The sequence below is a fragment of the Panthera uncia genome, assembly GCF_023721935.1.
Source record: "Panthera uncia isolate 11264 chromosome B2 unlocalized genomic scaffold, Puncia_PCG_1.0 HiC_scaffold_24, whole genome shotgun sequence".
Taxonomy (NCBI): Eukaryota; Metazoa; Chordata; class Mammalia; order Carnivora; family Felidae; genus Panthera; species Panthera uncia.
In genome coordinates, this window is record NW_026057580.1 from 8149394 (window position 1) to 8165884 (window position 16491).

Below are 16491 nucleotides of genomic sequence, written 5' to 3' on the forward strand. Positions count from 1 at the left end.
GAGAGAGAGAGAGGGAGAGAGAGAGAGAGAGAGAGAGAGAGAGAGAGTTTCAAGCAGGCTCCACACCATCAGCCCAGAGCCCAACATGGGCCTCAATATCACAAACTGTGAGATCATGACCTGAGCCAAAATCAAGAGTCAGACACTTGGCTGTCTGAGCCACCCAGGCACCCCCTAATTATTTTTGATCCAGAGGTGTGTTACTCATTTTCCAAGCATTTGGGGATTTTCCAAGTATCTTTCTGTTATTGGTTTCTTTTCTTTTCTTTTTTTAGAGAGAGAGACAGCATACGCCCATGGGAGCAGGGGAGAGAAGCAGAGAGAGAGAGAGAAACTTTTTTTTTTTTTAATGTTTATTTTGAGGGAGAGAGAGAGATAGAGCTCGGATGGGGGAGGGGCAGAGAGAGAGGGAGACACAGAACCCGAAGCAGGCTCCAGGCTCTGAGCTGTCAGCACAGAGCCCGACGTGGGGCTGGAAGTCACCAACTGTGAGATCATGACGTGAGCCGAAGTCGGACGCTTAACCGACTGAGCCACCCAGGCGCCCCTCCACAGTCCGCTTTTAAGTGATATTACACAACCTCATGTATATCTGAATCTTACTATATTTCCATTTCTTGTCCAACCTTTATGCTATTGACATAATACATTTTGTATCACGTCTGACTCCATAATACATTTTACTTTTACGTATGTTAGCTTGAATCCTTGTAAATGTGAGATTTGTTTATGGCCCAGAATGTGGTCTATCTCAGTAAATATTCTCAGTGCACAAACCCCACAATACATTATCACTTTTTATTTTTTAACACAATTCTCTTTTTAAAAGATGTAAGTAATAAGAAAAAAATGATATACTTACTCATGTAGTTATCATCACCAGAGTTCTTCATTCCTTTGGGTCGGTCCATATTTTTATTTGGTACCATTTTCTTTTTGCCTGAAGAACTTCCCTTAAGAAATTTTGTAGAGCAGGTCTGCTAGTGATGAATTCTTTCAGTTCTTATATATCTGAAGATGTCTTTATTTCCCCTTTATTTTGTAATCTTTATTTGAGAGTGGGGAGGGGCAGAGAGAGAGAGGGAGAGCGAGAGGGAGAGAGAGAGAATCCCAAGCAAGCTCTGTGTTGTCCGTGCAGAGCCCGATGTGGGGCTCAAACTCACGAAAGACGAGATCATGACCTGAGCCGAAATCAAGTCGGGCACTTACTCAACTGAGCCAGGCGCCCCTCACTTTTGTTTTTGAAAGATATTTTTTATTTTAATTCCAGTATAGTTAACATAGAAAATGTCAGTTTCAGGAGTACAAGATAGTGACTCAATACTTCCAAATATCACCCAGTGCTCATCCGGACAGGTGCACTCCTTAACCCCCATCACCTGTGTAACCCATCCCCCCACCCACCTGCCCTCCAGTAACCATCAGATTGTTCTCTACAGTTAAGAATCTGTTTCTTGGTTTGTCTTTTTTCTTTTTTAAAAAAATTTTTTTAATGTTTATTTGAGAGAAGAGAAAGAGTGTGAGTGGGGGAAGGGGGGAGAAAGAGGGAGACACAGAATCGGAAGCAGGCTCCAGATTCTGAGCTGTCATCACAGAGCCTGACGCGGGGCTCGAACTTGCGAACTGTGAGATCATGACCTGAGCTGAAGTCAGGCGCTTAACCGACTGAGCCACCCAGGCGCCCCACTCTTTCTTCTTTTACTCGTTTGTTTCCTAAATTCCACATGAGTGAAATCATATATATATTTGTCTTTCTCTGACTGACTTACTTTGCTTAGCATTATACTCTCTAGTTCCATCCATGTTGTTGCAAATGGTAAGATTTCATCCTTTTTATGGCGAAATACTATTCCATTGTATATTTATACCACATCTTCTTTATCCGCTCATCTATCAGTGGACATTTGGGACATTTTTCTCTTCTTCTGGGCCTCTAATCACCATATGTTAGGCCACTTGAGATTGTCCTACAACTCCCCGATGCTCTTGTAATTTTTTTCTAGACTCTTTCTTCTGTTTCATTTTGGGTAATTTCTATTCTAATGCCTTCATGTTCATTTACCTTTTCTTCTGCAATATCTGATCTGCCATTAATCTTACCCACTGTATATTTTATTTTGGACATTGGAGACTTCATGTCTAAAAATTCAATCTGGGGCTTTTTTTTTTATATCTTCCTTGTCTGCCCTTAACTTTTTGAGCATAAAGAATACAGTTATAACTGTTCTATTTTTATTTTTTAACTTTTACTGCTTATTTTTGAGAGAGACAGAGTGCAAGCAGGGGAGGGGTAGAGAGAGAGAGAGGGAGACACAGAATCCGAAGCAGGCTCCAGGCTCTGAGCTGTCAGCACAGACCCCAATGTGGGGCTTGAACTCACAAACCATGAGATCATGACCTGAGCCGAAGTCGGATGTTTAACTGAGTCACCCAGGCACCCCCAGTTATAACTGTTTTAATGTCCTCCTCAGGTCTAACATCTGTCAGTTCTGGATCAGTTTCAGTTGATTATAGATTGTGTTTTCCTGCCTCTTTGCACGTCTAAGTATTTATGAATCCATTTTTATTTATTTATTCATTTATTTAAGTTTATTTATTTTGAGAGGGGCAGAGGCAGTGGGGAGGGGCAGAGAGAGAGGAGAGAGAGAATCCCAAGCGGGGCTTGAACCCACAAAACCATGAGATCATGACCTGAGCCAAAACCAAGAGTCAGACTCTTAACTGACTGAGCCATTCAGGCGCCCCTTTATGGATCCATTAAAAAATATATATTTATTTATTTTTGAGGGAGAGAGAGAGAGAGAGAGAGAATGTGGGGGAGGGGCAGAGAGAGTTGAGGGGCAGAGAAACTGAAGCAGGCTCTGTGCTGACAGCAGGGAGCCCGCCATGGGGCTTGAAGTCACAAACCTTGAGATCACGACCTGAGCTGAAGTCGGATGCCTAACAGACTGAGCCACCCACGTGCCCTTTAATCCATTTTTTTAAATGGATGCCACACAGTATGAATGTTACCTCGCTGGGGGCTGGGTAGTTTTGCATTCCTATAAATCTTCTTGCGTTTTGTCCTGGAATGAGTTTATATTACTTGCCAACATTTTGATCTTTCCAAAGGTTGCTTTTATGATTTGTTAGGTGGGTCCAGAGTAGGGGGACACAAGGATGAGCAAAGCATCAGTGGAAGTGGATACATAAGCCTAGGCACTCCCCGTAGCAACACGGGTAAGGGAACACGCAAAACTTGATCAGGGTGGCACAGTGCAGCCTCAGCTCTGCCCTCTCTCTCCCCTTCCTGAGGTAGCAGCAGCGTGAAGAGAGCAGAGAGGGCTGCAGTATTCCCCGGCTGGGCTTGGGGTACCCAAGGGATTTCTAAAGCCTTATCACTAGAACAAATCGGGCTTCAAATCATTTGTAAATTGGGGCCACCCCCACCTGCCCTGCCTAGCTCAGAACGGTGTTCTGTCCTGGCGGGAAGGGAAACGTGCTGAGTTTCTGACACTGAGACCCCGACATACTGGCTTAGCCAGTTGACCACTAAGCCCACTCCTAGAGGGCCCTCGAGATATGTGGTCAGAAGCTGTGGGGATGAGGACAAAAGCTGGGTATGTGAGCAGCCAAAGGGGTCTGAGTTCTCAAACTAATTATTTGCTCCTAACCTTGCAAGATGAGGCAAGCCCAGGGCATCTGGGTGGCTCAGTCGATTTAAGCATATAATAAAAAATACATATATAGGAAGCAAGTCCTGCCTGGGGAGGTGGTTTCCTCCGTCTGCCCTCACCTCTGATAGAAGCCTGGGATGGGTGGTCTCCTTACTCTCCAGACTCAAAAGCCTGAGAAACACCAGGGAATCCACCCGGAGCCTCCAGACCTGGGCATTTCTGTCATTCCTTTCCTTTTATCTCTGATTTCCCACCAGTCAGATGATGGTGTCTGAAGGCAAGAGGCCAGAGTTCTCAACTGCCCTCTGGTTCTCCGTTGGGTCATCTCTGCATCAGACCCGCCCTTATCCAACCTCCTTCGGAAAGGCCTGAGGAAACTGGCCAGACCAGACCAAGTGGCTCAACCATGTCCACGCCACTGGCTGTCTCTGGCAAGAATAAGCCGATCCAGCTTATTCCTGTATCTCCAGTAGCACCCAAGGACCCTGGAGGGCCTCAGCCTCGTTCAGCTCCCACAACTTTTGTGTTCTTGGGTGGCTTCCATCACCTGCCAGTCTGGAGTTTTCCTAATCGTGTGTAATGGGCTGGGGTGGGGGTGGGGGGTCTGGTACAAAACTACACATACCTACCTGAGGTAATTGTAGATTCACATGCAGTTGTAAGAGATAATAGAGCTCCCTTATACGCTTTGCCTAGCTTCCCCCAATGCTAACTTTTGCAAAACTATAGTGGAAGATCACAACCAGGATACTGATATCGGTAAAATCCATCCACCTTATTCACATTTCTCCAGTGGGTGACATTGTAACTAACAGACCACGAAAGCTTTCAAATTCACCGGTGTCGCGAGTTGCTTGTGACCCAGGGGGACTGCACCGCGCTGCTCCACCCGTGCCCCTGCAAACCACGAAAAGGTTAACGGGGCTTTTAACAGGGCATCGCATGTCATCGGTTAATCCGCACACCAGCCTGTTTTACAGACGTTAAGACTGAGGCGCAGAGAAGGGTGGGTGGGTAAGTGGGCCCAGGTCCCACGGCCGCGCAGGACCTAAGCCGGGCTTGTCTACTCTATCTACCCTCTGAGCACAGCCTAGGGGGCCACTAGGAGGCTTGGAAGGCTAAATAAACATAATGGAGACCTTGTGGGCCTGGGGCAGGGTCCGGCCGTGAAGGGAAGAGCAGCCAGCCGCCCCACGCCGCGGCTTGGCCCTACACCGGAGCTCCACCCAGAAGCCTGAGCAAACCGGACGTCACACCTTCCCTGGCCACCTGAGCTCCCCGGCGGGGGCGCTCGGCTGGGGTCCCGCCCCGGGGGACGCCGGGAAGCGGCCCCGGCCCCGGCCCCGCCCCGCCCCTCCCCTCCCCGCGCACTCTCCTCCCCCTTCTGCGCAGCCCTCGGCTGCCCTCTGCTGCCGCGGGGTGGACCCTGCAACCCGGGCCGTCCCCGCCTTCGCACTGCGCACCCCCAGCCTCCGGATTGGCCGCTCCAGCCGTCTCCGGGCCGTCCGCCTTCGGCCACTGGATTGGCTGCGCCCCTGTAGTGAAGCCCCGCCCATTTCCCCGGGTCCTTTGATCACGCGCCTGCCAGCTCTTCCGGGGCCTGGGAGCCAACCGAGGGCGTTCCTGTCCGGGCTACAGCGGCGGGAGGTAAGGCATGAACGGGTTGGATGGGCTGCAGAGCGCCCGGACGGGTCCATGCCTCGGGGTGCCGGGATTCTAGGATTCCTGGGCCCCTCTGCGCACCGCTCCCCAAACCTCCCTCCCTCCCCCGGCCTGAGCCGCCCAGCGCAGTGGGAACTACCTCCCACTCGCCGATGCTGGTCCGCATCCCCGGAGCGGCCTGACACTCGCCCCACCTCGGCACGTCCCCTCGACTGTGGGACGGTGTGCATGCGACTGGGCAAGCTCGGTGCCCCGACGGACACCGGGACGGGTAGTTCGTACCTTGCCCTCCGATGGAGACCCAGGCGAAGCGGGGTCAGGGACGTTGGGGTCTGCGTGCAAGAGCCTATGGACAATCTCCTTGCATCTGTTGATGGGAGCTGACCCTGTCACCTCCCGCCTGTCAGCCCTCGCTAAGAGGGGAGGGACCTGGGCGGAGCCCCGGGTGGGGACCAGAGGGAGGTGACATCACCTCACAGATACAGTCCAGCCCTGCCCACTTGTGTCCACCCTGGCACATGAGACCAATGGGGGGAGAGGCTATCCAGGCTGTATGTCTGCAGTCACACCGGGGACAGGGAGGGCACAGGGAGAGCCCATAGTCTAAAATGTGGGGACTGGACCAGGACGGAGGCAGTCTCCTTCAGATGCTCCTCCCTCACCCCCTAGGCCACAGTGCAGGACCAAATCTCCCCTTTGTGCTCCACTGGATAGGTGCTGGCAGCCCAGCGTCCCAGGAGGTGGGAGCAGGACCTGGGAACCTGTGTCTAAGCTTTTCCCAGTTGAGATGTGCAAACGTTGGCCACCCCGAGCTGGGCCACACCCTGATTTGGGGGGTAGGAGCCGAGCGGGACTCTGGGCCTCCCCTCGATGCCCTCCAAACCCAGGATTTGCTGAGAGTCACTGGAGGGTTAAACCCAGCACCCTGACCTGGAGGATCCCTTGTCCCGGTGCCTGACCTAAGTTGTGATACATCGCTCTTGGGGAGGGATCCAGAGCTTGAAATTGATAACCTCCCTTCCTCCTCCCCAGGGAGCCCAGTGGAGGCGCCCTCCCGAGGCACTACTGCCCATGCTGACTACCCAGCCCTCCGGCTGCCGATGTCATGAGTAACACTACAGTGCCCAATGTCCCTCAGGCCAACAGCGACTCCATGGTGGGCTATGTGTTGGGGCCTTTCTTCCTCATCACCCTGGTCGGGGTGGTGGTGGCTGTGGTAAGGAGCCCCCACATCCACACATATACACCCACACCTTTGCTAAGGCACGGCTGGGTGGGCCTGAGCCAGCCTGCACACATTGTCTCAGCTGTCCTGCTGTTTTGGGAGTGGAGGGGGTAGAGGTGGGTCCCTCTCGCTTGTGGGCCATCCTGGGCTCGCTCAGCAGCCTCCACAGTGCTGTGTCTCTGTTACAGGTAATGTATGTCCAGAAGAAAAAGCGGTGAGTGTCCCTGCCCTGTTGTTACCTCTCCTGCATTCTGCTTCAGTTTCTTCCCTTGGGATCTGGGTTCCTCTGCCTACGCGTTGAGATGCCCCTCAGCCATCCTTCTACAAGCCCGAAATTCCCTACACCCCATTGTTAGGTTTTCCTGCCCACGTGCGGCTTACCCACCGGAGAGGGGCCCCTTGTAGATTCGGGCATGGATGCTTAGAACCTTTGTGTGCCCCTAAAGGCACCCACTGCAAGTGCCCCTGCCTTGGACAGTCAGGTGTTTGAAGGGAGTGGGCACCCCCCTGGGCTGAGCCCCCTCCCCTGCTCCCCAGAGTGGACCGGCTTCGCCATCACCTGCTCCCCATGTACAGCTACGACCCTGCTGAGGAGCTACATGAGGCTGAGCAGGAGCTACTGTCTGATGTGGGAGACCCCAAGGTGAGCACTCCGGGGGCAGGGACAATCAGCAGAGGTCCGTGTTCTCACCCATACTCCCCCTGAAACAAGAACCTGCTTCTGCCCTCGGCCCTCCCCATTTGGGGCCGCCACCAGTGTGGGGTGCCCCGGAGGCTGTGTCGTGGCCTCTGCCCTGGAACCCAGCCTGGTGGCATGATCTCTTCCCTCACAGGTGGTACACGGCTGGCAGAGTGGCTTCCAGCACAAGCGGATGCCCTTGCTGGATGTCAAGACCTAACCTGACCCCCTTGCCCTGATCTCCAGAACCATGGGGTCTTGGGAGTGCCCAGGGCCTGCAGCCTGCTGCTTGCCTTCCCATTTGCACTCACCCAGCTCCCCCTGCTGGGTACCGGGTCTCCTCTCCTCCCATCCATACCCAGTAGCACCTCACAACCGACCCTCCCCGCCCCCCTTCCGGCCTTCAGGCCTTTGTGGGCTGAGCCTACCATCCACTCCCAAGGGGCTAATAATACAAGTTTTTCCTTCTGGGGTGGAAGGGTGGTTGGAGACCGTTTTCTCTGAGCCCTCCCCTACTCGGCTTTGGATTGGTTTCCATGGTGACAAGGCCTAATGTATAGTATTCAGTATATATATTTTGTAAATAAATGTTTTGTGGCTAGGGGTGTGGTCGATTTCTTCGAGAGGCTTAAGTTACCCTTCCCTGGAGCTAATGCTTGTCCTCCCCCCCCCCCACCCCGCCTCCCGCAGCCTGAAGAGCACCTTGAAAGCCACCCCCAACAACTAGATCCTTAGTTTCCAGCCTTCCTACCCCAGGTGCCCACCACAGAGAAGACTCCAGTCCAGAAAAGGATATTTTTTTTATTCAAGTAACTGCAAATAGGAAACCAGATGGGGGGGCCCCAGGCTGGGACAAATAATGGCTACCTCCTCCCCGACAGAACAGGGGGAAAAGGTGGCCCCTACACCCTTGTCGGTCAATACAGGCCCCCCCCACTCCTCACTCTGCTGCAGCATCCTAGGGGCAGGGCCCCCACCTTCCCTGGGACTGGGGTGGTCGGTAACCCAGCCTGCTCTGCCCCAGGCCCCTTCCCCTAAGAGCATCTTGGAGGAGGGGGATGTGGGCAGAACAGGAGGAGGCAATGAGGATGAACATTTGGCGCTGGTCGCAGCAGCAATGACGGATGTCTAAGAATGGAAACATTGAACAAAAACAACACAACTGTCCAGAGGTAGTTTGTGAACAGAGGAAAGATGGAACCAGAACCTTGGGGGGTGGGGAGGAGCAGAAGGGTGGGAGTGGGCAAGGCTAGCTCCTTGTTATTAGTGCCCCGTGTGAGGAAAGGGGAAACTGAGGCCTAGGGTAGAAGCGGAGAGGATTGGGCAGTGGCTCCAGCCCACCTTAGGTGGCTGCCACAGGGAACCTGGGCCTCCTGGATAAAGGGTGACCGAATTTCCCTCACTGCAATAGATTCCAGGGTGGCGGTGAGGTGGGCTGGAGCCCGTTTGGAGAGGGTAGGGGGCTCAGACCCCTCCTGCCTTCCTTCCCGTGCCCCAAACGGGGCTGTCCGACCTCGAGCAAGGACTAAGCAAGGTGGGAAGGAAGAAAAGTGGGCGTGAGCCACACCTGGTGAGACACAGGCTGGGTGGGCGCATCTTGGGGCTAAGCACCCCTCCCCACTGGCCGTACCTGCTGCTGCCAGTGCTGTGGAGTGGGGCAGATCAGAATGAGATGGGGCATGGCCCCTTTTAAGGCCAGGGGAGCCCTCCCAGGCCCCTTAGTGGGAAGCCAGAAGGAAGAGTGGGGAAGCAGAGGGGACCCCCATACCAAGAGCCCAGTCAGCAATGTCCCCAACCACTGAGCGTGGGGACGCAGCAGGGGCAGGGTGCGGCGAGGCGGGAAGTCGGCTTTGTCTGGAAGGGCAAATGTGCGCATGGGTGAGGGGTCGCTGGAAACCTAGACCAAAGGAAACTGCTCCCCACTCAGGCCTTGGGGCCCCGCAGCGGCTGGTGTGCTGTGTAGTGTGGTGGTGAGGGCACAGGTAGGTGGCGGTGACGCGTGGGCCTGGGGGGAGGGGCGGGGGCGGTGGGAGCGGAGCGGAGCTGTCCAGTCCCAGAAGGAAACTGCTCCCCGGTGAAGGAGCAGGCGGCACGGCGCGGTCACTGCTCCTCCTCGGAGGACTCCTGCGAGATGCCCTCTTCTTCCTCCTTCTCCTGTGAGGTGGGCAGGGCAGTCAGCAAGAGTGCCAGGTCTGCCCCCCCTCCCACTCAGGGGGGAAAGGGCACAGGCCAAGATTGCCCCCACCCCTCTCTGTGCTCCCTGGCTCTCCAGAAGGGGGATGAGTCAGGGCTGAGTGTGTGAGTGACTCAGCAACCTCCACGGCCCAGTTTCATTCATAAAAAAGGAAGAATTTAAAGGGAGGGAAAAAACCCACACACACGCCGCTCTCACACAGAGCCAGCCCTCCTTGGCCCTGGGGCCCGTGGTGGGTGCAGGGTGGGGGGACCCGCACAGCTCAGTGCAGCCCTGAGCTCCAGGCAGTGAGGAAGTCACTACCGGGCTTTCTGGAGGAGGGGAAGGGAGAGGGGGCCAGGGAGAGGACCGAGGAAGGTGCGGCTGCAGGGTGCGTGAGCCCCCCCTGCTGGGTGCAGTGCAGGGGAACCAGGTGGCCTTGGCCCGCAGGGGCAGCTGCTGGGCTGGGGAGCTGGGCCGCTGACTGACCCCAGGCCAGGGCGGGGAGGAAGGGGAAGTGTGTGCCGCCGGGGCTCACTCACTGGGCGGGAATGTCGGGACACCACACGGGCCTGCGGTCCCCGTGCCAGGCACAAACTCCAAAACAACTTGTTTCCTGTTACTCACTCCTGGGGCCCAGCCAGCACCCTCTGACCCCCCTCCTCACCCTGGTGGTGGCTCAGCTCGAGGAATGAAGGCCTCAGGGAGTTCAGGGAGCAGGTTTGGGGTAGAAAAGGGCCAGGAAGATCAAGGCTGGGGTGGCCGTAACTTCAGTGTAGGCCCTAGGGGCAGCCTCCGGACTCAGGCCACCTTCTTCCATTAGCAGCTATTTGTGGGGGACTCAGAAATGGATAGGTGGAGGACAAACCTCACCCTATGCCCAGGTAGCACTCTTTCCTCATTTCTACTGGTGGGGGGCCGGGGGGACTAGATGGCCTCCAAGTTCTCCCTAAAAGTTGAGTCTGTTCTAGTAGAGGAAGGAGAGGTGGCCCCACCCCCCCCACCAGGGCGGGGGTCTAGTCTGGTTTGTACCTGGGACCCCTTACTGCTATGGACACAGCCCTTTAAAAGCCCTGGGCTGGGTGCCAGGACCCAGAATCCCTTTCCCTCTCTAGGCCTGGATAGAGGGATGATGTCCCACCATGCCCGGCTCTGGTCAGCCAGAGCCGTCTTTCCACGGTGAGTGCCCAGGAGGAACAGGCATCACCCAACCTCAACACCCTCCCCAGAAAAACCAAACCACCGCTGTCCCTTCACCTACCAGTTTTTTGGGTCTGCCCCTTGGTTTCCTCCCTGGAGTTGTGGTAGTTTTCTAGATGGTCCGAGAAAAGATCCACTAAGTCAAAAATGTTCCTGACAGTGCTCCCCCAAATGACCAAGGGCCCCGATGGTGAGCGAGAGCAGGGAGGAGCAGAACTACGTACCTCTGCTCAGGGCGGCCCAGGACTGTCACCCCGGCAGGCCCACCCGAGTCCAGCTGGTGATGACTGGCCAGCCACACTGCCCACCCCCCCCAATATACACACACGCCCCCCACTCCCTCCTCCACCCATGACTCAGAGGATATGAGTCGTGTCTCAGAAAAAATAAAATAAAAAACAAAACAACTGCTCCGAGAGGCTGATGCCACTGTGAATCTGGCCTTCCCTGCTTAACCCCACTCCCTCGGGACCCAGGGGACCCTGGAATGGAAGGAAGCACTCTCAGCCCAGGGACTGGTGCTGCTGTCCCTTCCCTCTTCCTGACTCTCCCTTCTCCGGACGAGGAAAGCCGCAGGACTTCTGACCTGACTTCCCCATTGTCCTGGGCAGGACCAAGTCCCCGGAAGGAAGACCTCGATCATCACCCTGCTTTCCCCCAATTCGCAAAGACTCCCCCTGCCACCCATATGCCAGGGAAGAGGGGGCAGGGTACAGGCCCTTCCCAGAGCCCCCCACAGCCGTGGCCACGGGGACAGGGCCCTCCTCCTTCGTCCTTACCCGGGTCTTGGCAGCACCCTTGTTTTTGCTCCCCTTTGGTCGGCCCCGAGGTCTCTTAGGTGTTGGCACTTCGCTGGGTTCCTTCTGCAAAGACAAATGGGGTCATCAGGGACACAGATGCCACCTGTCCTGCCCCTTTCAAAAGACACAGCTCTCTCCCGTGCCCCAGCAAGACTGAGTCAGCAAGCCATCACCCCGACCCAGAAATCCACAGGAACCATGGCGGGCAAGCCCTCGTGATGCAGGTTCTGACTTTGACCGTCTTTCGCAAAGCCCCTCCCATGCTGCCCTATGACAACAAAGTGACAAGAAACCAGAAAAGGGAAAGGTGTCACCGGAGAAGAAAGACACTGTCAGGGAGCTCTGCCACCGAAGGGCTCTAAGCTCTTGGGCAAGACACAGAATGCCTGGGCCTCAGTTTCCTCAACTGTAAATGGTGACCACACTCACCTCACGAGGCATCACGAAAAGTAAAGGAAGGATGTGGGAATGTCTAGCACTGGGCCAAGACTGCTGCCCACCCCCTCAGACGACACAGGCTGGAGACTGTGGAGGACGCAGAAGGGGAAAGGAGGCCCCGCGACAGTGGAGGGAGCCTCCAGCCTCCACCTGCAAACTGGACTCCCTCTAGGCTGCCTCCCAGAGCAGGAATGATGCCCAGATGTCAGAAACAGAGATCCTGGCCATGGTTGCCGCTGAAATTTTAATAAGCCTGACAGGATAAAAAAGCTGCTGCATAATGCATAGAAGCTGAGCAGTAAAGGCAGGTCAGCTATGGTTTCGGGGGGACTGCCCATAGGCTGTTTAGAACTTTGGTCCAGCAGCCCAACACTCCTTCTCGGACACCCCCCTGTGGACCCCAGCTAACTGGCTCCAGGTGGAGACCAAGGGAACCAGACTGACTTCCCTCCACACATTGTGGCCTCTGAAAGAGGCAGCTGAATCCCACCACTCAGACATCCCACGGCTCATTATCTCCCTAAAGAGTCAGTACAGACAGCACTCTTCAACCTACAGATGTGGAAGCCGAGGCCCACGGTATAAAGGGCAAGGGTTGCCCTCAATCCCTTTCCTCTTCCTGGGGAAAGGGAAGTGAGCTGGGCCTCACCAGTTACTGCCCCTGTGAGAGAATCCAGGATCTCCACCACAGGGCAGGGGGCCCCCAAAAGGCCAAGCTGGCCTTCTAACCCCGGGAGACCTCAGCAGGGGACAGCACCAGGGTTGAGGGTTACTCTCTCACCAACTCCCCCACATTTTCAAGTTCTTGGGCTTCAGTTTTCCTTTTACAGAGCCAGAGCCTGGCCTAGGGCCACTCTAAGGGAGGCCCATGGATAGATGCTGGCCCAGGATTTTTTTGTTACAGGCCTGGGATGAGGAAGTACAGAAATTGACAGGTATTCGTAAACTTTCACAGCCAATTGACAGAATAGTCTGTACAACGAAATCTCGGGACTGAAAACGTGAACTTCTATATACATGTAACTCCTCTTTTCTGTGTTTTATCAACGCATTGGTCCACAACAGACTGGAAGTCAAGGGTGGGTACTTCACCAGAGTGCGAGCTCTCGCCTGTGTGACTGCAAGGTCGCTTCTGGCTTGGATCGGCCGGCAAGGGCTCAGAGTTCACTCAGATTCCTCAGCCCCCACTTCTCTCCTGGGGTCTCAGCAACGGGCCAGGGTGGGCATGCGCTGGGTGCATGTTGGAGGACACACACTGAGCAAGGATCCTGCACCCCTCTTCCAGTTTTCACTTGGCACCTCCCTAGCCCAAAGGGGTAAACCGAGGCAAAGGTTCGGACACCCACCTGACTCCCTACCAGCGCCGTCCCGGGACTCACCGGAGGCTGCTTGCGCGGCCTGCCCCGACCCCGCTTCTCAGTGCCGTCCTTTTCCTGCTTGGAGGCCAAGGGCTGGCTGGACTTCGAGCTCGACTCGCTCATCTTCCCTTCTCTCTGGAGCAGGTGGAGGAGCGATGGCTGGGATGCTAGGAAAGCAGGAGAAGTCGTTTTAAACACAACATTTTGCTTCGGCCACCTCCTACCCCCTTTACCACTCCCCCACCTTCAAGGTGGCCTGCCTGTAGGACCCTGCCTGCTCCCAGGGATCCAGGATCCCCACCCTGCTTAGGCTGGTGGGGGTGGGGGTCCGCCCAGCCCAGCATGTTGCTACAGGGTGGGGTCGAGCCGTTGGCTCTAATCAGCTCCTTATCTCCTGCTCAGAAGGGCGCTTTGTTGTCCTGCCACCCCCACAGGGCCCAGGCCCAAGAGGCACAGCAGGCTCAGATGTGGCTGTGGGTGAGGTCACCAGGGCAAAGGTGTGGATGAGGTGGGGGGATCCTCACACTGCCGGGGGTCCCTTCTCTAGCCAGCCGCCCTTTCTCTTAAGAGAAAGCCAAGCCTGAGTGGCCCACAGGCAACAAGGGAGGAAAGGTAAGCAGAGAATAAGCCTTGGGCTTCCATCTGGCAGCCGTGGGCATCAGTCCCTGGCCCACCTGCTTTGGCCCAAGCCTCGGGACCAGGCGCTACCAGGGCCAAGCTTGATACTCTGTACCAATCGCCCAGCCAGGGATGGTGCCTACCCCACTAGTTCTCTCTGTTCTCTCTCCGGATAGAGCCTTGGGGACTCAAGGATGGGAAGTCTGGGAAGGGGAAGTGGGCTGAAATCACACGGGGGCGGAAAAGAAACCTAAAGCTGAAAGGTGGGTCTCCTCTTCCACCCCCGTCCACCTGGAGCCAAATGAGATTGTCCCCTTTGATGCCTGCTTTCAGGAGGGGCAGGAATTCTGCACTGAGATGGATCCTTCGGAACAGATGCTAGCTGCCCTCCCCCATGCCCCACTCCCCCAGCCTGGGCAGAGCTGGTCGTCAGTCCTCCAAAGCTTCTTGGTTCTCTTCTAGCATCTTTCCTCTTCTTATATACAGGCCGTTTTGTGTTTAATCAGCCCCACCAATTTTCAGCTTACCTAAAACTTCCCACTGCTTGCAGCATTTGCCCCCTTTATCTGGGAGCCTCTTCCAGAAGCTTAAAAGACAGTGAGGGTGCTCCACCCCGTCTGTCTTCCCAGTTAAAGATACTCAACCTGGGAGACCTATGGCTCTACACCTTCTTGGTAACCAATCCCTGGTTGCACTTGGCAAAGGGTGGGCCCAAGCAGCCTCACTTCTAAAAGACCTGCAATCTGTAAAATGGGGGTAATGGTAAGACATCCACCTCAACCGCCTGCTTCTCCAGACTGACGCAAGATCAAACCAGATGATGGTTGAAATGTCTAAACAATGGGAAATCTCACTCCAATCAAAACGAAAACTAGAACATTTGAAAATGACTTCTCTTTCCCTTTTTCCGATTTTCAGACAATTTCCAATTTTAACTCGATGAGGGCGGGGAGGAAATGTTTTTTGCAAACTAGGGACTTTTGGAGGACTGGAGGCCCCCATCCCCAAGCATCAAGATTCTCCAGACGGCGAGACTTTGTCTGGTAATTATTCTATTTTATAATATTTCAGACTTGAAGACCCTTTTAAACAAGGTGGTTGGTGATTTATCCTGCTCCGTCATTAGTGGCTTGGCCTGCTCTGTAATTACAGGCAGTGATTAGAATCTTATATTACACCACAGGTTCCCCTTCAAACTAAACATCAAAATTAATCAGCCTAAATGAGTGCTGACCTCACATGAGGTCTGTTGAAGGCCCCCTCACAGAGGGGGTTCCAGTTGGGCCAAGCCAGCCCCTAATCCCAGAAAGCCTGGGCCCAGCAGGCCTGGGAATCCTGGTGGGTCTCTGGGGGAAGTTCTTGCATCATCTGGTGCTTCCCCCCACTTTTTGCTACTGGGGACCCTTTAATCCATTCTCCAATCACCCCCCTCCCAATCCAGGCCTCCAGGAACTGAATGAAGGCCTGAGGCCCTCTCTGGTGAGACCAACAAATGCTTGTCTCTTCCACCTGTTTCTGAAAATCAGAGGCCTAGCTGGGCGAAGCCATGTTTAGGGCCCGACCTCAATCCTTCAGTTTGTAATAAGCCTTTCTGGGCCTCAAGCTTGTCCCTCTCCATACACCGGGCACGCAATGTGTATTCCACAAAGGCTTAGGGAATCTACAAGAACGACCCTAGGAAATCCTCATAGCACTCCCTTGTTTTCTGGAAAAAAAAAGTAGCCCAGAGAGGCCTGAAGAGTTGTCCAAGGTCACACAGCAAGTAGGCAAGCAGGATACAGTAGGTTCCTGGCGACCCCTCTAGTCCGCCACTTTCCCTACCCGCCTAGAGAATGGTTAAGTCCCTGTCGCCCCCTGTTCCAGACCCGGCCCCAGGGTGACTCTGCAAGTGTCTGCGCCGGGCCGTTGCAGGTCGGCCGGCGGGACTAGGGGCCAGAGCGCACGGGGGGAGGGGCACAGGCTGCTCTTGCAGGCGCGGGAAACTGGTGCACCCCGACCGCATGCACCGCCACGCGGGTGCACCCGGCCCCACTTCCTGCCAGAGGGGGCACCCAAGCCCGCCTTGGGGCAGGAAACCTGGCGCGCGCGGGCGCGGGGCAGAGGAAGAAAGACACCTCCCTCCGCGCCCTCCCCGCAAAATAAAGCCCCAGAAAAAAAAAAAAAAAAATGAAACGGGGAGTCAAAGGGACTAGTTCCAACAGAGCCCTGCAAAGCAGAGAAACCTGTTTGTGGGGGCGGAGGGCAGGCCCGGCCCTGGGGGCTGAAGAGGCGCGGGCCGGGCCAGAGGTGGGGTCCGGGTGAAGCCCCAAACCCAGGCCCGCGATTCGGCCTCATCTGCGTGGGGGGGGGGGGGGCACCAGGAAAAAGGCCGAGCGGGAACGGGGCCGAATTGCGGGGTTCCTGCCCATCCCCCTCACTTCTAGAACTTCCCCAGGCTGCGGGGGGCGCCCGGCCCCCCACCCGCCTGCGGCGCCGCAGCCTGTTCCTCTCCCCGCCCCCCACACCCCGGGCCCCGGCTCGGGCTCCGGCGGGAGCGGCGGCCGCGCGAGGTGCACCGGGCTCCGCCGGGTGCACAACTCGCGCTCGCCGCAGCCGCGCGCCCCCTCCCCCACCGCGCGCCTTTCCCGGGTCCCCGCCCCCCGCAGGGCGCCCGCGGCGCGGGGGAAGGGGTGCGGGCGCCCT

General features: G+C 55.7%; 2 protein-coding genes across 7 annotated transcripts in view; one reads left to right on the forward strand and one right to left on the reverse strand.

Annotated features, from left to right (window-relative positions):
- The first annotated feature begins 5223 nt into the window (after nucleotides 1–5223).
- Nucleotides 5224–7822, forward strand: SMIM29 (small integral membrane protein 29). 3 transcript variants are annotated; one of them, XM_049653432.1, is made up of 5 exons: nucleotides 5224–5303; nucleotides 6351–6534; nucleotides 6732–6757; nucleotides 7081–7186; nucleotides 7377–7822. In XM_049653432.1, exons 2-5 carry the CDS (start codon nucleotides 6424–6426, stop codon nucleotides 7440–7442), a joined length of 309 nt encoding a protein of 102 aa, XP_049509389.1. In that variant the 5' UTR covers nucleotides 5224–5303; nucleotides 6351–6423; the 3' UTR covers nucleotides 7443–7822. The 3 variants fall into 3 exon arrangements, with proteins under 3 accessions (XP_049509389.1, XP_049509390.1, XP_049509391.1); XM_049653433.1 differs by having other exon boundaries at nucleotides 7120–7186; XM_049653434.1 differs by having other exon boundaries at nucleotides 6351–6474.
- A 181-nt stretch (nucleotides 7823–8003) lies between these two features.
- HMGA1 (high mobility group AT-hook 1) overlaps nucleotides 8004–16491 on the reverse strand; it is a 9581-nt gene continuing 1093 nt past the window's right edge. Inside the window, exons 3-6 of one of the 4 annotated variants that reach the window (XM_049653427.1) lie at nucleotides 13213–13358; nucleotides 11375–11458; nucleotides 10653–10707; nucleotides 8004–9373 (exon numbers count right to left, since the gene is read on the reverse strand). In XM_049653427.1, coding sequence (XP_049509384.1) covers nucleotides 9120–9373; nucleotides 10653–10707; nucleotides 11375–11458; nucleotides 13213–13314 — 495 coding nt within the window. In that variant the 5' untranslated portion in view covers nucleotides 13315–13358 and the 3' untranslated portion in view covers nucleotides 8004–9119. Of the gene's footprint in view, nucleotides 9377–10652; nucleotides 10708–11374; nucleotides 11459–13179; nucleotides 13359–16491 lie in introns of all 4 variants that reach the window. The other 3 variants (XM_049653426.1, XM_049653429.1, XM_049653428.1) reach the window with 3 other exon arrangements.

Bases quoted from the DNA above. Each gene is read 5' to 3' on its own strand.
- SMIM29 (XM_049653432.1), top strand. From the start codon at position 6,424: ATGAGTAACACTACAGTGCCCAATGTCCCTCAGGCCAACAGCGACTCC. The intron at 6,758-7,080 runs GTGAGTGTCCCT...CCTGCTCCCCAG, and splicing joins TATGTCCAGAAGAAAAAGCG to AGTGGACCGGCTTCGCCATC. The intron at 7,187-7,376 runs GTGAGCACTCCG...CTTCCCTCACAG, and splicing joins CTGATGTGGGAGACCCCAAG to GTGGTACACGGCTGGCAGAG.